Below are 12,330 nucleotides of genomic sequence, written 5' to 3'. Positions count from 1 at the left end.
GTTATACCTGATAATTTTTGTTTGTCACCAAAACATGTAAGTTTATTATCCTTAATACCTTTTGTGCCCTCTCCCTCCCTTGTCATTTCTTGCCTATATGAGGTGTGATCAAACGATACGGTGCATTTTTAAATTAAAAAAAGAAAACTATTACAGTAAAAGACACATTGCCATTAATCATCCTCAAAATACTCCCTCTCGCTTCACACTCATCCCGTTGTTCTTGACACTTTCTGAAGCAGTTCTGGAAATCCTCTTTTGTGAGAGTCTTTAGTTGCGCTGTTGTAGCTGCCTCGATGCCCTGAATCAATTCAAAATGTTTACCTTTCATGGTCATTTTGACTTAGAGAAGAGCCAGATGTCGCATGGTGCCAGATCCGGTGAATAAAATGGATGAGGACACATCGGAATGTTTTTATTTGACAGAAACTGCCGTATACCAGAAGCGATATGTGACACAGAGCATTGTCATGATGGAGGATGATTTACGGCACACTTTAAAACACACCTTCTCTCAACCATAGCTCACACCCGACTAACTACACTGAACAAGCTGAAACCTGTCACACACTGTTACTAAGGTTCGATGAGCTGCTTCCCATACTGAAGGTCCTGCTTTTCGGTTGGACGGACTCGGCAGCAGCATTCACTGTATTCTTTGATCACAACGGAAAGTCTCCATGTCACACATCACTTCTGTTATAGCAATTTCTGTCAAATAAAAACATGATGATGTGTCCTCACCCACCTTATTCACCAGATCTGGCACCATGCGACTTCTGGCTCTTCCCCAAAGTCAAAATGACCACGAAAGGTAAACGTTTAGAATCAATTCAGGACATCGAGGCAACCACGACAATGCCAATTAAAGACACTCACAAAAGAGGACTTCAAGAACTGCTTCAGAAAGTGGCCAGAATGATGGGATGACTGTGTTTGAAGTAAGGAGGGGTATTTTGAAGGGGATTAATGGCAATGTGTCTTTTACTGTAATCAATTTTTTTTTTTATTTCAACATTTACCGTACTGTTTGATCATACCTCTTATTATCAAAACCTCTTAACTGGTCTCTCAGGCCTCTACTCTTGCCCCAGGTCAATACTTTTACTAGAAAACTATTCTAGAAATCTTTTATCAACAAAATCCAATTATGTTTAATGCCCCTCTCCATAGCCAACAAGGTAAAATGAGAACTCCTCAGCACGAACTACAAAGCTCTTCACAGTTCAGCTCTTAGTGCTCTTAATTCTCCAGCCTGAATTCTCATCATGACCCTAAGTGTTAGTCAGGTAGATCTGGTCCCCTAAATGTGTCATAATCTCTCATTTAATACTTACTTATGACCATGCTTGGCCAAGAAGATCTGCGAAGTTTTAATGGCCTCAGAAACTTGTTCCCTCTTGGTTGTCAGCTCCTCTGTCAGAACCTATTTAGCACAAATAAAGAGAAAAGCTTCAGAATCTAAAAAATTAAAGAATCAAAAATTACTTGAAATAACTTTTTTAAAATCCTAGGGGAAAACCTAGCTTAGGTCAGATTATGATTAAGAGCTATATATAGCTGAATTAAAAGGTAGAAATATAAATAAGAATTATATATAGCTGAATTAAAAGGTAGAAATATAAATAAGAATTAAGTTTCTATAAGTCCTGCAAGTTAACATTTACTGTGATAAGAATCATTCCTGGGTGGACCATGAGTGACTTGTATTATTTCACCTAATGCATTATCATTATTATCATATCCAGGAAGAGACAGATGGACCTTCTACTCACCTGCTGTTCTAAAATAGCTTTTTCAATGTCTGTGGGTTCTTTGGTCTGGGATGAGGTAGATTTGCTTTGTGTATTCCTTGCTAGGGTAGACACCCAGCCTAAAAGTTCTTTAACCTTCTCCACATGTTCTTGTTTTTCCTCTTCTACCACTTTCTAGAACAGGAAATAGAAAATCAGTACATCGGTCAATGTTTTATTAGACTGGTCTGACTTCAGATTTCCTAAAATCTGAAATACAAAACTTACCTAAATCAGTAAGCAGCTAAAATAACCCCAAATTAAATATAATTTACCCAGCCTACATCACTGCTCACTGTGACACGAATAGCTAAATTCATTATATGTACATTAGCTCCTTTCTTAAAAAAAACACTGTTTTATATATTACAGGTACTCAATTATTTACTAATTTTAAAAAGCCCTTCACATATACCATTTTACTTATTTTCATAATTCTTAGATTTACAGGTGAAGAGATTAAAATCTACGGAGATTAAGTGAGGTAGGTATTGACATAAAGTAAGTTTTTTGCTAAACTTACACAGCCCAAAGTTGGTATGAATTAATGTTTCCAAAAGCATTTCTTTTATAAGAGTGGTTCAATATGTGGAAATTTACTTTGCAAAGACATAGAAGATTTGTATAATTACAAAAGATTACATATTCATGACAACAAATTCAAACAATCTGAAATATATAACATATAACCCCTTAATGTCCCCAGAAATTTGGTATATATACTTCTGAACTAATGCATGTGCTCATGTTGTCTTTGTGGTACACGCAGTTGCTTTTACTAAAATCAAAATTATACACAGTATTCTAACTTGCTTTTCCCCTCAAATAATGTATTATGAATATCTTCTGGTATCAGTTCACTTAATTCTATTTCATTATTTTTAACAGCTCCATAGCATTTCATTGCATAGAATTTGGATGTTTCTAATATTTCCCTTTAATGAATCATGCTTTATTAAGGATCTCTGTTCACATCCCTTTCTTCACAGTTACTGTATTCCTATAAAAAAAATATTTGAAAGTGGGAATGTTGGACATTTTTATAAAGTCAATAATCTTCATAATTGTTCAGATTCCCTATTTATGAATTTATCTATTAACATTTACTTGTAACCCCAAAATCAATACTTAGGCATTTTCACAGTCATTCCCAGACATATGCAAAAAATTTTAGTTGCTCCATGTTCCCAGTTGGGGTAGAACAAGGTGACATTCTGCCTTCTTGTTCCAGCTCTTATACTGAACAAGTACCCTTTTCACAGTCTATTTACTGTGTTTCCCCAAAAATAAAACCAGGTCTTATATTAAGTTTTGCTCCAAAAGACGCATTAGGGCTTATGTTCAGGGGATGTTATCCTGAAAAATCATGCTAGGGCTTATTTTCCAGTGAGGTCTTATTTTCAGGGAAACGCAATAGTGCCATGGTTTTCATATTTTTGTTTTTCATTAGTGATTTTGCTGTTTAAAATGGACCCAAGTGTTGGGCTGAGGTGCTGTTTTGTGTTCCTAAGCACGGGAAGGCTGTGATGTGCCCAACAGAAAAAAAGGTATGTTAAATAAGCTTTGTTCAGGCATGAGTTATGGTGCTCTTGGCCGTAAGATCGATGCTAGTGAATCAACGAAATATACTAAATAAGGTATTTTTAAACGAAAACACACATAAAACAAGGTTATGCATTTTCCATTGACAGAACCTAACCATGTATTTCAGGTGCAGGAGTTCAGTATTTGCTAATGCAGCGTTTGCAGCAACCTCATAGAACACAATAGTGAATAATGAAAATCGGCTGTGTGCACTCTAAATTTTGATAAATGAGGCTCAGTGTTTTTAACTCCATTCTCAAGATGATTTAGGGCCCAACTGTCCTCACCTCCTCCTCCTCCAGCCGCCGGAGTGCATCACTGATATATTTCACGTGCTGAGTTGTTAAGGTCACCAGTGCTGTGTAGCGAGTCCGTAAGTCCATGAACTATGATTTAACAAAACAATTTAGATAAATTATCTGTCAGAAAAGTAAACTGAAATAGTTGAAAATAAGAGGAAGTTTTCATGAAGTCACATGCTCAACAGAAAGGTGAGTCCCAGATGAAACTGCAGGGCGCAGACAAAGGAATCTTTCCTTAAGGGAAGTCAGTGGCACATGTCTTTTCCCCACCCTTTCACCTCTTGCGTGATGGCATCTGAAGAGGAAAGCATGCGACGGCGCTTGCCAGGGGACTTCTGCTGTGATTCCACAAAGGCCTTGTATGTCATCAGTTGCAATTCATAGTCCTGGGGAGGAAGAAATTTCACTACATTTACACAGGGCTTTATAGCTCACGCACATCATGTAACAGAATCATAGTATCTCGTTGTGGAAGGCATTGTGATGATCTTTTAAACTAGAGGTTAGAGACATTTCCTGTAAAGGGCCAGATGGAAACTACTGGGCCATACACACTCTGTCATAGCTACTCAACTCTGCCCTCGTAAGTGAGAGCAGTCACAGACAATAATAAAAGAGCACGGCTAGGTTACGATAAAACTTCACCCGTGGACAGTGAAGTTGAAGTTCACATAATATTCATGTATCATGAAGCAGTATTTGTCTTTTGACTTTTTTAGCCATTTCTCATGAGCCATATGAAAATAGGTCAGCAGGCTGGATTTAGCCTGTGCTGACCTGAGTTTGCAGTTTTTTTGTTTGCTGACCATTCTTTTCATCTCATACATGGGAAAACTGCAGTCCAGAGACAGGAAGGGAGTTTCCCTAATTAACTCAGCGAGTAAGAAACAGAATCAGTCTTCCAAACCCTAAACCAATGCTCTTCTCATGTCGCCATGCTCCTCGGTCCCTTCCTGGCAATCCTGAGAGTGCAGCCCTAGCCCGGGCCCTCTCCATCTCCCACAAGGATGAGGGCAAGAGGCTCTGATTTACTCTCCTGCTTATGGCCTGACTTCCAATTTATTTCCTATCCTGCCACCAGAATAACTTTTCTAAAACACAAAGAAGACCACTTTGTTCTCTGCTTGAAATCTTTCAGTGACCTAGAGCAGAGCTTCTCAAGTACAAAGTGCATAGAAATCATCTGGGTATATATTAAAATGCAGATTCTGATTCAGTAGGCTAAAGATTTTGCTCCCAGGTGATGTTCCTGGTTCAAAGAGCACATTTCGAGGAACAAGTATAGAAGACAAAGCCAAAAGAACTGAACAAGGCCTTTCAAAGGTTGGCCCCAGCCTCCCCTATCATTTCCCAGTCTCTGCTTCTTATGTACCATTCATACATCTTCTAGCTATACCACAGTATTTCCAATTTCCTCATATAATCATTGTATGAGGTCATTCCTCTGTGCTTTGATTATGAAGTTCCTTTTGCCTAGAATGTCCTACTTTCTGTTGTCTACTTAGAAAACTCTAGGCAAGAGCAAAACATGGAATGAATTCCTTAAGCAGCCTATGAAAAAAACAGTAATAATAATAATAAAAGCACGTGCCACCATTTACTGAACATATTTTAAGTTTGCGGCATTGTTCTATGTATACATTATTCCATTTAACCTTTATAATCACTCAGTGAGGTAGTTATGGTTCCCATTTTGTAGATATAGCAACAGAAACTCAGAAAGATTAAGTATTTGCTCAAAGTTGGAAGCCTAGAAAACGGTGAAGCTAGGATTTGAACTCAATTCTTTGTGACACCAAGTCTTCTGACAGTAACTAAAGAAATGCATTTATTTAAAAACTATTTGTTGAGCATCTACTATGTGCCTGTCATTGTTCTGAGTACTACACACATAGTAGGGAACAAGTCAGGAAAAAACCTTCCTCTTCCCCTGGAACATACATTCATTCCAATGAGAAGGCACATAATAAACAAGTAAATACGTAATAATCTCAGGTCATTTTTATTTAAAGATATTATCAGAGAAATCGGGAGGGGGGCCTTATGCATGGCCTCAAAAACCATACATGGATTTAAAATTTTATTGTGGAGTACAATACAAAGCCACTGGATAGTTCTGAGCAGAAAAGTGACATGATCTAATCAAGTATGTTTCATCTAGGGTAAGGCACACATTTTCTCCTACATTTTAGTATCTTTAAAATTGAAATATGTCTTACAATCAATGGCATTTTCATAGTTGGCAGAGTTTCTTCTTTTTGGTAGTGCATTAAATAATGGTGTGGTTTATAATCCCTGGTGTCTGAGATTCCGTGACATGCAGTATGTTCTAAAAATGTGCACCTGGCTACTGGGTGGGAATATGGCCTATGAGCAGAAGCAAGAGATCAGCTCAGAAGCGCTGGAGCAGTGTGAGGAAGATCCCGCACGTAGATGTGAACCGGGAAAATGGTGGGTACTCAGGGTGGGTACTGAGAGGCAGTCAGATCCAAGGCATACGGGCAGATGGAGCCAACTTGTTCACAGACTGAACATAAAGTTTAAGGAAAAGAGAAGCATTAGAATGACTCATGGATTTTTTGCCTCAGCAAATAGGAAAATGGTGGTACTATATCCTGGGATAAGCAAGACAGTGAGAAGCATATGTGAGAAGAAAACCCAAACATTCTGTTTTTGACATGGTAAGTTTAAGAGGTCTGTGGGTCATCCAAATGGAGACTCCTCGAATCACAGTTGACGTCTGGTACCTCTTTGAGCATCTTCACACGGGGGCCGCAAGAAGTACACATCTGCACTAACTGAAGGGTGGGGCCAGCCTCTAGCAGAGAAGCTCTGCTTATTTATCCAGAAACAAACCTATAGTGACAATGCAGATCTTCCTAATCTGGAGGTCATTCATGTTCCTTTTGGGTCATGGTAGTTACCTTTACAATAGTGGAGTATTGCTGGGAAAATTTTTGACACTGGTCCAGTTTTGTCTGATTTCTCTCAATTTCTGCAAACAAATCCTAGGAATCAAAACATCACAAAATTATCATTGTTATTCCCATCACTGAAACAGCTGAGCATTAATTAGGTTCTAGGCAGTAGTTTTTAAACCTCAGCTGCAACAGAATCACCTGGAAGACTGCATGCAACACAGACTGCTGGGCCCCACCCGCCAGAGTTTCTGACTCAGCAGGTTTCGGTTTTACATTTTACATGTATCACTTCGTTTACTCCTAACAACAATAACCTTATGAGATTGGCTGGACAAATGAGAAATTATTTAATTGACGAGGAAGTAGAATACTGAGAAATTCCGTAATTTGCTCAAGGTCTCATAGTAAGTGAATCCAGGCAGTCTTACTCAAGACTTCATACTCTTATCCATAATGCTAACAAAAACAAACAAAACCCAAAACACCAACCAATAAAAACTGCTTTGAATGAGATCATTTTCTTCCACTCATAGATTTCCCTGGGTTTTCATTCCCCTATATTCTAATCCTAGTAAAATAAAATGTAATATCAGGAAACAAAATAAAGCAAGATAATTTTAACCTGTCCGTCTAGTGATTTAAATACATATTACAGAAATTCAGAATCGGAAGGGACCTTACAGGTCCTCTGGTCTACATATAAAATCAGTACCTGGAGACAATGCTGCCTGAACCCTCTTCAGAAAGGGGGGCTGGGAATAAGTTGCCAGTTGGAGGAAGCTTAACTGCTAGCATATCATCTTCTTTTATGATGAGCTAACCTTCCCCACCACCTGCACCTTCCCTCGTGTTGCTGCCACACCCACCGTCTGCTGGCTGAGCTGCTCCGACAGCACTCTGCTGTCCTCGGCCTGGCCTGGTTTCATCATTTCCTGCTGGGCAGTGGTTTCCTCAATCCATCTGATGAGAGTTCCATGGCAGGCTCGGTAATCTCCCAGCACTTCCTGGATACTTTCTAGCTCAGATTGGCTGGAGGAGCAGAGAAAAACTGCTATCAGATAGCTCAGTATAAATACAATAAAGTAAATAAGGCAATTTCCTCCTTGGTCTATGCCTTCCATTGAGCCTGACCACAGAGGATACATCTTTATTTTGGGGGAACAGCAATGAAATGCTGAGTGAGCAATGAAATGCTTTGCATATACCCAGTGCCCTATGGGGTAAAAGATGATTAGAAACCAGTTGTGCCCTGCTCGCCCTGGAAATTGTCTGGGGCCTGGCATCCCATGATAATCCATGTCAAATTTTTTACCTAGGTTGCCAAGGATTAACAGGATTGCCAATAAGGTAATACTGGCTGTACCTATCAGTACCTATCAGAATATCCCAGGTATGATTTATGAACCACTGTAATTTCTTGGGGAGGACGGTGGGTGGGGTGGGTGAAAAATAGTTGTAAGTTAATTTCAGTAACAGTTTCTTACCCCACTTCTGTTAGTCTAACGGGCCTTCACATAGTAACTCAATTATAGAGAACCAATCCAAACTTACATAAGTTGCTATAACTCTTCTCCCTATGTATTGCCTACTCAGCCTAGCTTCTGCCTTTCCTATTCAAATCAGTCATCAGAAGATAAAACCACTGAATTAGCAAATAAAAAGGAAGCAAGCAAGTCTGCAAAGGCCACTATGAAAATGTGTCATATTTAGATTCAAAGCTAGTAAAAGAAGAACTAGAACTCAGGTTTTTATTCTTCAGAAAAGATCACAAGATCACCTTCCCAATCTATATTCTAAGACGCCATTGTCACCATGGCTTAATTAGGTTAAGAGCTGGGACACAGCAGAGGCACTGCTTAACAGGGTCATCACTGCAGACCCAAAAGCAAGCCTCAAGTCTGAGTCAGGGTTGGACGTCCCAACTGTCTGTCACTTATCTTCACCAGAACTCATACATTCATTTAATTTCTACCTCTGCCTTTAAACAAGAATACACAGATATAACTCTATTTAGTTAAAAACCTAGTCCTTGAACCCTAACAGGAGAAAAGGGAAGGGGCCACCACTCACCGGGTCTCAAGCTGGGCAACGACGCGGTGCCAACGCTCCTGCAGCTGGGAGCCTTTCTCTTGGTAGCGTTCCAAATCCAGGTTTCGCTCTGGGGTCAGACGACTCAGCTGCTCTGCTACCACCTTGGCCTTGGCAATTTCCTCATCCAGGACTGAAAACACTGAATTCTTGTCCTTCACATCACCAAGCCAGTGCTAAAAAAACACAAGTACAGCAGCAGGTTAAATATATTCCATGCTAAAAAGTAAAAAGAACTTAGACTAAGGTAGACAACAGACATTGTCTACAGCTGGCTCCACATTGTATCTGCTGATTCAGAAGTGAGATCCTATGTTTGTGCCAGAAATGCCCCCACATTCCTCATGCACACTGGGCAGCCAGGGCAGGCAGTATAGTACAGAGAAATGTGCAAAGGACTTGTGTGTGAAACTGGCTCCACTGCTTAGTATAAGCTATGAAACCAAGATAAGTTGTTTAGCCTATCTGAATCTTGGTTTCTCATCTGTAAATGGAGATAAAAATCCCTTCCTTATCCACCTCACAAAACTGCTTGTGAGAATCAAATGAATTAACAGCCACGTGATTTACAAACTTATAGCAAAACCATCGATTGTACCCAATTCAGCAGCCATGATTTTGCTGGGAGAACAGGGAGAAAAGAAATAGAAAGGCATAGTCCTTTATCAACCCCCCCTCTCCAGCTAGACACACTTCTCAGTCTCTTCTTTTTTGAATCCATACCAAAATATATTAAATATGATATTCTGCCTAGTTCAAACGCAAACTTAAATCAGTTTCGTGCCATCTAAAATTGCATTTCTCTGCTAACCCAAAGCAATGGCTATGTTAAGTCAACCTCCTAAGAAACTCAGAGCAACCAACCCGTAGTGTAGAGCGATGGGACTCCAGAGCTGAGAGATCTGCTGGTACTGCTTCTTCTTGACTCAGCTTGATCTCATAACCTTTGACCAAGAGTTCAGCATCCTGGATGCTACGCACTATAACATCAATTGTCTTGAGCCTGTGAGGATAAAATCGCCTTCATTGACACATGCACGCATTTTAAGAGTTGGGCAACAGACTCGGAGAACTATAGAGAGGTTTACAAAACTTAACTGCCCAAATCAATTTCCCCCTTACTACATGATGATAGGGTTTTATAAAAACAAGAAAGCGTGGTATATGTGCTACCAATTTAAGTCAATTCAAAATGAGGTTCTAGGTAGCACTGGGACACGCACACATGTGGGCTCATGGGAGAAAAGGTACGAGGCCAGAAACCCACTCAACACTATGAAGAATCGAAGATCTGTTACCCCTCAAGGTCATGGGTGGGGATGGGTGGGCAGAGAGAAGACCTTCAAAGACCAGTATTTAGTTTAGCTTAAGATTTTTCTTTTTATTCTTTAGTGTCCTTTCTTCTTTTTTTTTGTCAGAGATCTCTTGTCATGGGGACATGTGCCTCAAGATATGCAATCTCTCTGGATTGCTCCTGAAACACTCCAGTCACTTCCCCTTCTCATCCCAATGGAAAAATCCTCAGTTCACTCACTTATTCAGATAGATCGTGGAGAGACCGTATACATGATCCATTTTCTCCACCAGCAGATTAAGTTCTGAGCGCAGAGTTGGGACACTCGAACCAGATGGGGTCTGATGGAGAAAACTGTTGCATTTCATGGAAACCACGTCCAAGTCTGACCTTAGCTGCTGCAAATCCTCCTGGGTACGCTGTCAGGAACAAGACACACAACAAAGATGGAGACAGTGAAACAAAGAAGTTAGAAAGAAGTCCTTGTTTGTAATAGAAAAATATTGGAAACAGCCTAAATGCCATATATAAAAGAGCTGAATAAACTATGAAACAGCACTTAAGGGGGAGAAGGGGGAAGAACACTCACAAGTAATTTCTGAACAAAGTATCGCACTATCGACATACCTTCAGGCAAATGACAAAAACAACTATAAATAAAAGTTGAACCCCAGTTCACAGGTTTATATTTTGAAGTAGTATCAGCAGTTCTGAAACTACTGTATAAAGTTCTGTATAGCAAGGGGGGTGTTTGTAAGTATGTATTCTTCTAGCTCTGTGTGCTGAGCAGCCCTAGAGCACCCAGATCTTGGTTTCTAAATAACATTCTCCACCTAAAGGAAGCAGGACTCCTTGTCTCCAATGGCTGATTCCAGGGTTGGGGCTGGAATATCTTGTTTTGTGAAATAAAGCACTCAAATAATGATGACATGTTAAAATGACATAGGAGCCAGCTCAAAAGGAATCCCGATGGCTAGACTTGGAAACTTTTGAACACTGAAATAAAGATAGCAGCAAATTACAAACCACTGAATAAAATAAGTTTATACTGAAATAAAGAAGGAAGAAAGGAGAGAGGGAGGGAGGCAAACTTCCTTTTTGATAGAAATTTTAAAATGTAAAATGAATGACAAAATTAGAATGTCACCTTTTGGCAACAGTCAAACTAATAATTATTCAGCCAAGAGTCAACAATAGAGGCTAAAACTAGTAGTTGGTGAAAGTTTGATGTAAAACAGGATATTTATTTTTATAGCCTCAAAGTGTCTCCCCACAAGATACTTAGTAATTACAATGGGGAAAACAGCAACAAGTGATACAATTTATCACCAGTAATGGGACAAATCAACATCACATGCCTCCTGATATCACACACCAAGGACACAATATCACTTCTGCGGTATTCCTGCCAAAAACATGTAACCTGTATCTAACCACGAAGAAGCCTCAGATAAACACAAATAGAGGGAAATTGTGCAAAACAAATGGCCTGCACTCTTCAAAAATGTTAAGCTCACGAAAGATGATGAAAAAAAAGAGAAACTGTTTCAGATTGAAGGAATCGAAAGAGAAAGAGCAACTAAATGCAGTGTGTGATAATGGACTGAATGAACCCTGTACAGAAAAACTACCTCTCACCTTTTTTTACAAGGGGGATGGGGAGAGATAAGGGTGGGGGTGCTACCCCAAAAGACATTATTAGGTCAACTGATAAAATTTTAATAAGGTCTTCTATCAGTGTTCATTTCCTGATTTTAAGCATTGTCCTGTGGTGATATAAGAGGCTATCCTTGTTTGTGGAAATAACTGAAGTCCTGAGGGGTAAAGGAGCACCATGCCTAGAAGTTACTCTCGAGGAAAAGAAAAAGATTATTATTATATATGCATATATGTGGAAAAAAATGATACAGCAGATGCAGAAAAATGTTAACATTTGGGGATTCTGGGTGAAGGATATATGTGAATAAAAACTTTTCTGTATATCTAAAACTATTTCAAAATAAAAAGTTAAAAAAAAAAAAAGGAAGACCTCAAGAAAAGCTGAATATTAAACTTTATTTCTTAGAATGTTCTATTTTGTAGGGACAGTAGAATTTGGATGACTACATACAAGTAAAAAGCTTCAATATGAGAATTACAGGTTCATATGATGTGCCTAATACAAGCATATTAAATCCCTCTTGGCCAATGAAAATTACATTGCCCTCTCATCCTTCTCTTCAAGCTTAGGAATAATTGAGAAAGGTAAGGAAAGTCACTCCTTCTCATTAGCTATTCCTTTCCATTCCCTTTAAGCTCCCAGATCAAATCTAACATTCTTTATTGATTATGGAATGCTTCAGAAATTT

General features: G+C 39.2%; 1 protein-coding gene across 26 annotated transcripts in view; it reads right to left on the bottom strand.

Moving 5' to 3' along the window:
* The window catches only part of MACF1 (microtubule actin crosslinking factor 1), a 305,934-nt gene that overhangs the window by 121,043 nt on the left and 172,561 nt on the right, over positions 1–12,330 (bottom strand). For all 26 annotated transcript variants that reach the window (XM_033115596.1, XM_033115604.1, XM_033115599.1 and 23 more), the window contains 9 exons: positions 10,223–10,401; positions 9,553–9,691; positions 8,671–8,864; positions 7,467–7,629; positions 6,604–6,687; positions 3,958–4,065; positions 3,665–3,763; positions 1,776–1,928; positions 1,338–1,426 (listed from right to left, as the gene is read on the bottom strand). In XM_033115596.1, coding sequence (XP_032971487.1) covers positions 1,338–1,426; positions 1,776–1,928; positions 3,665–3,763; positions 3,958–4,065; positions 6,604–6,687; positions 7,467–7,629; positions 8,671–8,864; positions 9,553–9,691; positions 10,223–10,401 — 1,208 coding nt within the window. The remainder of the gene's footprint in view (positions 1–1,337; positions 1,427–1,775; positions 1,929–3,664; positions 3,764–3,957; positions 4,066–6,603; positions 6,688–7,466; positions 7,630–8,670; positions 8,865–9,552; positions 9,692–10,222; positions 10,402–12,330) is intronic.

The sequence above is a fragment of the Rhinolophus ferrumequinum genome, chromosome 9 (genome assembly GCF_004115265.2).
Source record: "Rhinolophus ferrumequinum isolate MPI-CBG mRhiFer1 chromosome 9, mRhiFer1_v1.p, whole genome shotgun sequence".
NCBI lineage: Eukaryota > Metazoa > Chordata > Mammalia > Chiroptera > Rhinolophidae > Rhinolophus > Rhinolophus ferrumequinum.
The sequence above is the reverse complement of the archived record's forward strand: the minus strand, read 5'-3'. Positions and strand labels throughout refer to the sequence as shown.